Consider the following 11,547-nt stretch of genomic DNA (forward strand, 5'->3'; position numbering starts at 1 on the left):
TACACCGCCCTGAGTCCTTCGGGAGAAGGGCGGTATAAAAATCAAATAAATAAATCAAATAAATAAATAAAATAAACCTGGTAGGTTCCGGATTGTCATCTACTTGCCCTACATGAATCGCTAATGTCTCCTTCTTATTACCATCATAGTTTTGGAGTTGCCGCCAAGAGAATCCTGGAGCAGCCGGGTCAGTTTAGAGTTACGGTAAGGCACATGAGTGCTCTTTCCATCCACCAGCGCCGAGATGACGTTCCCAAGGGTGGAGAGAGAAAGGTTGATTTTTGTTGCTTCTTTCAGTCGTTGTCCAGTAGCTCCAGTTTTTGCTTGCCTTTCCGAACCCTTTAGGAAGAGAGAAAGAGGCAGAGAGTTAAGGGACAAAGGGCTCTTCCAGAAATACTTTCTTCAAAGAAGGGCATTGAATAAAGCAACTGCAAAAGGCTGTCTGCTTGATCTGAAACCACATGGAGGAGGGGTGGCACAAAAAGCCCACAGCAATAGAGAAGAGGTCCTTAAAGAGGTAACGCAGCATAGGTTTGAAAACAAAGGTTCATTTAAGGGCGTGAAGAAATCCTCCACTCCAACTAGCAATTTCTAGCAGCTTCTTTAGGAACACAGAGGAAGACCTGACAATAGCTGTGACAAAACATGCTACAAACTTATGGAAAGAAAAAACTTACCGCAAGATCTACTAGATGTAGCTTGCCCATACGCACATGTATATTCCCATCTACTCCCTTCTCACTGCACTCAATTGTGATTGTGAAGATAGCATGGGAACGGGAACTGTGCTCATTCATATTAGTGGCACCAACAGAACCTATTGACACAGAGAAGGGAATCTAAAAGCTTGAATTAATAACAACACCTTTTTCTGACTTTTTGACACTGCTCTAGCAGCCCTGTTTCAACACTGGGGGGAAAGGGAAAATAACGGAATGAATGAACAGGTATCAAAACTCAAGCCATCTTCAGCTTTCCTGCATGCTCTTTTTATATTTACATTAATTATAAAAATGAAAAACTTAGGCAACATTCAGGAACCAAATCAAATTCAAATTTGATTGCTTTTTTATATCAAAGGCTGCATATGTAGAAACACATATACTGAGCCAGCTGTACTGGAAAAGACAAAGGAATCACCATAAATATGATATAGTTTTTCTTACACTTTTATAATGAATAGTCACATTTAATGAAACTGAAGACATTCCACAAAGAATATGAAGCACTCAACTAGGGCTATGCAACTTACGGTTTTTATGGCCAAGAGTCATAATTCTATCCATGTCATCTGCATTGTTTACAACGTAGGCTGAAAGATCTTTGATATAAACTCCTACATCGGGTCGTTCTTTAACCTATAAGATATTTTAGTTAATAATTTCTTTGCACGATATGTATTTTAAAACAACTATTCTTGACGTTCATGATATTCAGTGGAATAGACCATACAAGTATTAATAGAATATTGAAGAGAGCTAGTCTGGCATAGTGAATAAGGTGCTGGGCGACTTTACCAGGAGACTTTGAGTTCTAGGCATCCTTTAGGCATAAAAGCTGGCTGAGTGACTTTGAGCCAATTACTCTCCCTCAACCCAGTCTACCTCACAGGATTGTTGTTGTGGAGGAAAAAAGGCAGGAATATTAGTATATTCAGTCTGTGTGTGCATGTGCAAAAACTAGCACCTACAACAAACCCATAACACTCTAGACTTAACTACTGTTGATAAGAAAGACTAAAAAAAACCTGGATAGAGGACTTTGTAGTATCTGGAGCAGAGGTGGGTTTCAGCAGGTTCTGACCAGTTCTGGAGAACCGGTAATGGAAATTTTGAGTAGTTTGGAGAACCGGTAGTAAAAATTCTGACTGGCCCCGCCCCCATCTATCCTCTGCCTCCCAAGTCTGAGCTGATCGGGAGGAAATGGAGATTTTACAGTATCTTTCCCCTGCCACACCCACCAAGCCACACCCACAGAACTGGTAGTAAAAATTTTCGAAACCCACCACTGATCTGGAGACAGCAGAAGAGAAGAGAAAGAACTGAAAAAATTCACAAAACATAAACACCTACAAATCGAAGTAGAACGACTGTGGCAAAAGAAACAAAGATAATACCAATAGGACTAGGTGCCTTGGGTGAAATGCCAAAACACCCAGAGCACCGTCAATATTGACAAAATAAGCATCAGTCAACTGCAAAAGGCAGCTTTTCTTGGAACAGCTTTCATCCTGTGATGATACCTTTATACCATCAAACAACAACATTTGCCCATTCCAAGGATTTGGGAAGGATTTGATAGCTGGATAAAAATGGCAAATCCAATCTAAACATCTAACTGACTGTGTGAAAAGCCATAATAAATCAGAGGTAAACACTGAATGTCGTTTGTGTAAACGGCAGAGGTGATCATGTAGCTAGTTTTCACAATGGTGAGAGTTTCAGTTTTTACCTCTAGCCTCTGTGTCTGGTCCTTTCCCAAGAGGTCACGAACTTCCTCATTGTAGATTTCCAAGTAAGAAACTCGAACCAAAAACCTGAAGTTTAAAAATACAATTACAGCAAAAACAGCAAAAAACAAACAAACCAGAATTAATTTTAATGTATGAATGAGATAGGGAAGGAGGGAGGAAGAGAAAAGGGAAGATACACTGGAATTATAGCCTCTATCTTATTAGAAGGGAAAAAAAGATTCCATTTGGGGCATTTCAAATTGAGAAATGTATTTGAAACAGAAATGCAACACAAATGTCATGGTCTGTATGATTTTTCCATCATACAGAGCATTACTTCATAAAGCTATGAAGTAAAGACAATGGAATCCATCCACTCTTTTGTGAGGTGATTTCTATGGTAAGGAATCCCCTTTCTTTCTTTTCTCTGAAGTATTCAGTATCACACATTGCTGGAGTAAAATGGAGAAGTTCAGAAAACTACGGGGGGAAGAGTGAATCCATCTTGTTAGCCGTAGATAAATGGTGATCCACTAGAAAAATCTCTGGAATCTGTAGGAAATGCCCAAGAATTGGTTATTCTTAAATGTTTAATGACATTTAAGAATAACCAAAATGTCTTCCCTTTATTCTAAATTATACTAAAAAGAAGAAAGCTTTGGGTAGTCAAAAGTTTAGAGGAATGTGTAAGAACCAGGTTACTTCATTCATTGCTACTGGCAAATCAATGGGGCATTAGATAATGGTAAGGCAAATTTCAAAAGCTGTTTATCTTTGGATATTAAAAGAAAACTAATAGGAATGGTGTTTAAATACAAACACCATTCCTTTTAATGGAAACTAATCAAGGAGAGAAGCAACTTAGAACTAAGGAGAAATTTCCTGACAGTTAGAACAATTTATCAGTGGAACAACTTGCCTCCAGAAGTTGTGAATGCTCCAATGCTGGAAATTTTAAAGAAAATGTTGGATAACCATTTGTCTGAAATGGTGTAGGGTTTCCAGCCTGGGCAGGGGGTTGGACTAGAAGACCTCCCAGGTACCTTCCAACTCTGTTGTTATTGTTGTTATTATTATTATTACATTAACCATGTATAATCAGACTAATTAATGAAACATATGTCAATCAGTATATTTATGCCAATATGCTGATACTAACAAGCCATACCAATTACTCTAATGATAGAGTTATAATGCATAATTTTAGGTTATATATTTGTGTGAACAGGCACATATGAAAAATGCAGGACGTATTGCCCTCCATTGATATAAGGCCAAAAAGGCAGAAAGGAATTCAGTTCAAGGACAAAAAGGATAACTTTGAAGAACAAGAATCATTCCTAAAACAATTGACAGTTCCCATGCGAACTGGATAAGACAATGTCATTCTGGAGAAAAAATATCAAGTGATAGAACAAAAGTGCAACAGCGTTACTGGAAAGTATAGAATGAGTATATATTCTTCTGGAATTCAAACCCAGCTTGGCCATCTAGACTTTGAGTCAGATAAGTATGCCTGGATGTATGCATGAATAGATCTTTTGGTTCAGAAAGAGAGCAGGGAGTATGCATTTGTTTTTAAGTTCTTGAAACTCTGGATAGAAAAAGCCAAGTAGCACTGGCAGTGCCTTCCAGCTCTCAGTGTGACAATATCTGCTGCCTTCATGTCCTGCTTGTGTTTTCCCACCAGCACCTAATTTTCCACAGTCAGAAACCGAGTCCTGGACTAGATGTAATTTCAGTCTGGTCCAGGAAAGCCCTTCTGAAGTGGAATTGATACTGGCAGGATAGGAATGTGAAGAAAGAAAACGAACTATTTTACCTTGTATCTCCTTCAGCTTTTGCAATGTGTCCAAATACATGAGCAAAGGAATTGGGAATGATTCCCCTGAGTTCTGGTACAGCCCGGACACCCTCCATAGTGAAAGTCTTTCCTGTTCCCGTTTGTCCATAAGCAAAAATGGTACCTGTAATATAAATCCTTTCTTTAGCACTCCTAGTACCAGGAGGGCACTGGCCATGGATGTTCATGCACATGCCGAGAAGTAAGGATCTCTATGAAACATCCAAGCAAAAACAAAGTTCTTTTCCTGGCCCCTGTCACTTTCTCATATGTTCATTCATGACACTGTTTTCATCACATTTCTGAATCAAACTGTGATTTCTTTTTGTTTAAAAATATACCTTCCCCAAATTACAGTAGTCCTCAACCTACAACAATTCGCTTAGTGACCATACAAAGTTACAACCGCACTGAAAATAGTGACCTATGACCATTTTTCACACTTACGACTGTTGCAGTATCCCAATGGTTACGTGAAACTGTAGACACTTGGCAATCAACTCAGGGTTATGACAGTTGCAGTGTCCTGGGATCATATGAGCATTTTGGAGACCTTCTGACAAGTAGCATCAGTGGGGAAGCCAGATTCACTTAACAACCGTCTTACTAACTTAACAACTTCAGTGATTCACTTAACAACTATGGCAAGAAAGGTCGTAAAATGGGACAAAACTCAATTAACAAATGTCTCACTTAGCAATAGAAATTTTGGGCTCAGTTGTGGTTGTAAGTTGAGAACAACCCATATACTTTTTTCCTAAACCTAAAATACAATTTTCTATGTATGGTATATTTATTAAACATTAGAAAATATTTTCACAAAACAAAGGATAAGTGCATATTAATCCACAATGTGAATATCAGGTTCAGTTGAGTCAAATAAAACTGAGCATCTTTGAACATCCCAACTCTCAACAACCGAAGAACTGACTTCACACATGTCTCACCAGAAAAAAACTTTGGTGTTGCATATACAAGAGTATACCAGTAGTCCCCACTTACCAGCAGTAATTGGGACCAGGAACTCCATTGCTAAGTGATGTGGTTATGCAGTGTGATGTCATATGACTCTGTTAACTTATGACAGCAGTTCCCGCAATCCCAGATGTCATTCTTTGCTGAATCTCAAGCAATTGTAGCATCCTGGCTATAATTTCTGACCTCCTGCTGGCTTCCCCGTTAACTTTGCTTATGAAAAGCCAGGAAAGAATATCTCAGATGGTGATTACACGACCACAGGATGCTGCAATGGCCACAACTATGAGGATCTGTTGTAAATCCCCCTCATTCAACGCTGTTGCAACTTTGAATGGTTACTGAACATCTTTAATGTCCTTGTAACTGTTAAGGGCAAACAAGTATATATAGACTTGTACAGTGAGTCCTCGACTTATGATCACAATTGAGCCCAACATTTCTGCTGTTAAGTGAGACATTTGTTAAGTGAGTTTTCTCCCATTTTACGACATTTCTTGCCACAGTTGTTAAGTGAATCACTGCACTTGATAAGTTAGTACCATGGTTGTTAAGTGAATCTGGCTTCCCCATTGATTTTGCTCATCAAAAGGTTGCAAATGGTGATCACATGACCTTGGGACACTGCAGCCATCATAAATATGAGGCAGTCGACAAACATCTGAATTTTGATCACATGATCATGGGGATGCTACAAGGTCATAAGTGTGAAAAATGGTCATAAGTCACTTTTTTCTGTGTCATTGTAACTTTGAACGGTCACTAAATAAACTATTGTAAGTTGAGGACTACCTGTATACAATTTAGCTTTGACAGACCCAACTCTGATGCCGTTTGCAAATATAGTGAGTGTTGGATTGGCTGATCCTTGTTTAATAAGTCTAACTGGACTGCTATCTTGCATTATCTATATATATATAAAAGCGAAAACCACTCACACATAAATCACGAAATCTCCAGACCCGTAAAGCCTACAAATTTGAAATTTGCCACATATGTTCCTCTTGGCTTCTAGGTGCTCACTAAGAAAGGATTTTTTGAAATGAGCGTCAGAGCATTAGTATTTCCTATATTATTATTAACACGCTTTGATGCTAAGGAGTTGTACTCCCCCTCCCCACCTCAAAAGAAATCTGCAAAACACAAGCAGAGGAGTTTCACTTTCAGTTTTACTTTCACAGCAGCAAGCAGCTTTCCTACAGAACAGCTGAGCTAAGCCACGCCCAGCCTCCTTCCTGTCTTCTTCTTGCTCAAACAGCAAATACTGTTTGAGTTTCCAAACACCCCTCAATTCTCTCACACACTGACAGGATGCAAGCCAGATGAATATTGATAGATGCTGAGGGCTGAGACATTCTAATCCCACCCCCACTGTTCCAACTGCCAGTTGCATTATATTAACACACTCTGATGCTACGGAGTTACACATTCTACATTAAGTTTCAGGCTGCAAGTGTCAATTTATCAAGCCCGAGCACATATTTTCATAGCAAAGCACAGGCGTCCAGCTAGTATATATATATATATATATATATATATATATATATATATATATATATATATATATATATATATATATATATATAGGTGAAGAAAGGCAGACTGTCATATGATTATTTTTTTGAGCAAAAAGGTTTTCACAGAAACTAAGTACAATCCTTCTCTATCTTAATGCACTTTGGAGGCCTCTATTGATGATTGTTTCTCTGTGGCTCAAAATAGAGATGTTACAAGAAGCAAATCCATTTTGCATATAGGGGGTTCTATAATGAAATAAAACAGCAAAACCTGCGCACTGTGTGTGTCTATATATATCTATTCACACATGCATTCACACACCATGCACACACACACAAATGCAGAGTAGTTCTAATATTTAGGAAAGGCAATTGTGCTGCAAAAGAAAGTGTTTACATCTGGCTCTCCCGCCTCCCCTTCTCCATCCCATTAGAATGAAGAAGCACTCACCATTGTAACCTTCCAGCACGGAGTCAATAATTGGCCTTGCAGTCAAGTTATAGACATCGAGTTGCTTGCTCTCCGGCCCAAATACAGTATCAAAAGTAAATGTCTTGGGAGGTTCATTGGAAGAATCTGTTTTATGCACAGTAATAGTGCCTCTCATTTCATCAACATTGACAGCCATTTTATAACACATGGTCTTCTCCCGCTCATTGAGCGGCCGGCAACGAACCACAACTTTGACATTATCAGAATTATCAGATTTGTCTGGCTTTTCAGATCTGTTGATCTACATGGAGAGAGAAATGCCCCATTATTATTCAGCAAAGAGCAAGAAACAAAACCAAGCCGCCAAAACATAGTTACAGTCGTAACTCCCATAGGAAAAAAATAAAACACTTCCTGAAGCAATTTGGTAATATTTTTGGAAAATATAAGAGCCTCTATTTTTTGATTATATTTAAGTAGTCACCAAAAAAATAGTAAGGAGCACCAAAATGTTTTATGAAATATTTTTGCATTTCAATCTGGCAAGATTTTCGCGGCGAAGGTTGTAGAGAGTATGGTGGCATATCAGTTTCCCCTGCACCTGGATGAAACCGTCTATCTAGACCCGTTCCAGTCCGGTTTCCGGCCCGGTTACAGCACAGAGACGGCTTTGGTCGCGTTGGTGGATGATCTCTGGAGGGCCAGGGATAGGGGTTGTTCCTCTGCCCTGGTCCTATTAGACCTCTCAGCGGCTTTCGATACCATCGACCATGGTATCCTGCTGCGCCGGCTGGAGGGATTGGGAGTGGGAGGCACCGTTTATCGGTGGTTCTCCTCCTATCTCTCCGACCGGTCGCAGTCGGTGTTGACAGGGGGGCAGAGGTCGGCCCGGGCGCCTCACTTGTGGGGTGCCGCGGGGTCGATCCTCTCGCCTTCTGTTCTTTATCTACATGAAGCCGCTGGGTGAGATCATCAGTGGTTTCGGCGTGAGGTATCAGCTGTATGCGGATGACACCCAGCTGTACCTTTCCACGCGGACCACCCCAGCGAAGCTATCGAAGTGCTGTCCGGTGTCTGGAGGCTGTACGGGTCTGGATGGGGAGAAACAGGCTCAAGCTCAATCCCTCCAAGACAGAGTGGCTGTGGATGCGGCATCCCGGTACAGTCAGCTAAATCCGGCTGACCATCGGTGGCGAGTCATTGGCCCCGATGGAGGGTGCGCAACAGGCGTCCTCCTGGATGAGCGGCTGTCTTTGGAAGATCATTTGACGGCCGTCTCCAGGAGAGCGTTTTACCAGGTTCGCCTGGTGCGCCAGTTCGCCTTTCTGGACCGGGATGCCCTGTGCACAGTCACCCACGCACTCGTGGCGTCTCGCCTGGATTACTGCAATGCTCTCTACATGGGGCTCCCCTTGAAGGGCATCCGGAGGCTGCAGTTAGTCCAGGATGGGGCTGCGCGGGTGATAGAGGAGCCTCGTGGCTCCCGTGATAACACCCATCCTGCGCAGACTGCACTGGCTGCCTGTGGCCTTCCGGTGCGCTTCAAGGTTTTGGTGACCACCTTTAAAGCGCTCCATGGCATAGGGCCGGGTTATCTACGGGACCGCCTGCTGCTACCGAATACCTCTCACCGACCCGTGCGCTCTCACAGAGAGGGACTCCTCAGGGTGCCGTCAGCGAGGCAATGTCGTCTGGCGGCGCCCAGGGGAAGGGCCTTCTCTGTGGGGGCTCCCACCCTCTGGAATGAACTGCCCCCAGGACTTCGTCAGCTTCCGGACCTTCGGACCTTCCGCCGCGAGCTTAAAACATACCTATTTAATTGCGCAGGACTGAGTTAGTTTTTAGTTTATGGGTTTTATCTTGGGTTTTAATTTTTATATTTTTAATTAAGGCTTTTGAATAAGTTTTTTAATTGTTTTTAGAATTGTATTTATTGTATTTCTTGTTTTTAAATGCCTGTAAACCGCCCTGAGTCCTTTGGGAGATAGGGCGGTATATAAATATAAACAATAAATAAATAAATAAATAAATAAATTTTCTTGTGGATAGGCCCAATAAAGGTATTTTACTTTAAAACGGGTCCCCAACCACCAGGCTGTGACCCACTACCAGGACATGGTCTATTCGCAACTGGGCCACAGTCCAGTGCACACATGCGTGTGTGCAGCTTAATTGATGCAAGTGGCAGGCCGGCGCACATATGCAGTTTGATGCAAGAGGTAGGCTGGCATGCAGTGCAACTTGCAATCGAGCTGCAAGTGCATGCACCTGCACGCTGGCCCATGGTTTATGCAAGTCAAGCTGCATATGTGCACTGGCCCACCACGCATGTGGCCCAGTCCCCTTCCCCCACCCCCACCCCCTGCCCAAGCCAGGCTTCCAAGCTACGAAGGTTGGGGACTGCTGCTTTAGTTGTTTTAGAAGAAATATATTTATTCCTATTAAAATATAGTTTTAATCTAATACACAAATTTAAATAATCAGTAGAATGCATTTCCCTTGGATTTTTATTATCTTCTGACTAGATACTGATAAGGCGATTGCCGTTTCCTGGGGGTCATGTGATCCTCATTTGGGCCCTTCTGTCAAGCAAAGTCAACGGGGAAGCCAAATTCACTTAAGTGTCATTAAACAGTATCATCAAACATTAAGCGTTGTACCTTATGATTCTTGATGAACGTATCTTTTCTTTTATGTACACTGAGAGCGTATGCACCAAGACAAATTCCTTGCGTGTCCAATCAAAAAATTCTATTCTATTCTATTACTAACAAATGCAATGATTCCCTTAACAACTCTGGTTAAAAAAAAAAGGTCATAAAATGGGACAAAACTCACAGGAACAACTGTCTCACTGAAAAACGGAAATTTTGGGCTCAGTTGCGGCTGTGTAAATTTTGGATTCAAAATCTGATCGAGGAGTACCTCTAACTGGCAACCCAACCAGCCCTAGGTTTCATGTGCGAGGTCAACGAGGGGTGGGGTCGTCCATCCCCTCTGGATGATGAGGAGGGGAAGGTTACCTTAAGCTGAGGCCTGGCTGTGATCGCTGCCTGACCTCCAATGCTTTCTTTTGGTCCCTTGCGTTCGTGGCGTTTTAGGGGGAAAAGAGGTCCACCCCAGGAGGACCGGCCTTGCAAGACCGCCTGAAAGCGCCACTTCACCCTCTTTAAAGCAGGGGTCTCCAACCGTGGCAACTTTAAGCCTGGTGGACTTCGACTCCCAGAATCCCCCAACCAGCAAAACTGGCTGGGAGATTCTGGGAGTTGAAGTCCACCAGGCTTAAAGTTGCCAAGGTTGGAGATCGCTGCTCTAAAGCCCCCTTGCCCAGCCCACTGCAGACTGCCGCACCCAGCAGCCACCCCGCCACCCTCCCACCACCTGATGCCAAACCTCGCTTGGCTCTCCCGGGCAGCGCCGTCCCTAGCAACGGGCCGCGGCGCGTAAGAAGCCGGGGCGGAAAGGAGCAGAGGGGAAGGCTGGGGTGAGTGGCTCACCGGCATGTTGCTGCTCCCGCCGCCGCCGCCGCCACCGCTGCCGCCGCGCCGGTGAACTCAACTGGGCTGGAAGGCGTCGCTCCGAAGGAGGCAGAAAGCCGGAGGGGGCGTTCACAGCTACAATGTTACCCGTCGGCTCCGCTACAATTCTGAACAATAACGGAGGCCAATGCGCTTGCGCCGCCCGGAATGACAGAGCCAGCAAGCCCCTCCGCTCTCCGGCGTCCTGCAGAGGCACCTCGGCCAATAGGCAAAAGACTCCAGCCGGTGCTCCTCGGCGTGGTAGCCAATGAAAAACGAGGATTGCGGCGCGGGGAGGGGAGGAGGTGGGGAGGCAGCGGGAGAAGGCAGAAGGACGAGAGGCGCCCGCGGAGGAAAGAAGAGCGGGGGTGGGGGTGGGGAAGAAAAGGGGGCTCGGAGGCGAAGGACAAGGCGGGAACCTCTGGCTCTTCGCTGCCATCTGGGGATGAGGGAACTGGAGGCTAAAAACATGCGAAAACCAGTTGCATGAACTGGGCATGGCTGGTCTAGTGAAGAGAAGGACCAGGGATGACATGTTCCAATATTTAAGGGGCTGCCACAGAGAGAGGAAGGGGGGAGTCGACCTGTTTCCCAAAGCACCCGAAGGCCAGACAAGGAATTATGGATGGAAGCGGATCAACTTGGAAATTCAACGTAGAAATAAGGAGACATTTTCTGACAGTGAGAGCAATCCACCAATGGAACAGCTTGCCTTCAGAAGTTTTGGGAGCTTCATCCCTGGAGGCTTTTAAGAAAGGATTGGGCGGCAACATCTATCAGAAATAGTGTAGAGTCTCCTGCTTAGGCCT

At 43.5% G+C, this 11,547-nt stretch overlaps 1 protein-coding gene across 1 annotated transcript in view; it reads right to left on the reverse strand.

Annotated features, from left to right (window-relative positions):
* The window catches only part of KIF3A (kinesin family member 3A), a 32,167-nt gene extending 21,288 nt beyond the window's left edge, over positions 1-10,879 (reverse strand). The window contains exons 1-7 of the mRNA XM_058171242.1: positions 10,718-10,879; positions 7,239-7,521; positions 4,275-4,419; positions 2,452-2,536; positions 1,253-1,358; positions 678-817; positions 142-339 (exon numbers count right to left, since the gene is read on the reverse strand). Coding sequence (XP_058027225.1) covers positions 142-339; positions 678-817; positions 1,253-1,358; positions 2,452-2,536; positions 4,275-4,419; positions 7,239-7,521; positions 10,718-10,723 — 963 coding nt within the window. The 5' untranslated portion in view covers positions 10,724-10,879. The remainder of the gene's footprint in view (positions 1-141; positions 340-677; positions 818-1,252; positions 1,359-2,451; positions 2,537-4,274; positions 4,420-7,238; positions 7,522-10,717) is intronic.
* Positions 10,880-11,547: the final 668 nt, after the last annotated feature.

The sequence above is a fragment of the Ahaetulla prasina genome, chromosome 2 (genome assembly GCF_028640845.1).
Source record: "Ahaetulla prasina isolate Xishuangbanna chromosome 2, ASM2864084v1, whole genome shotgun sequence".
NCBI classification, from domain to species: domain Eukaryota; kingdom Metazoa; phylum Chordata; class Lepidosauria; order Squamata; family Colubridae; genus Ahaetulla; species Ahaetulla prasina.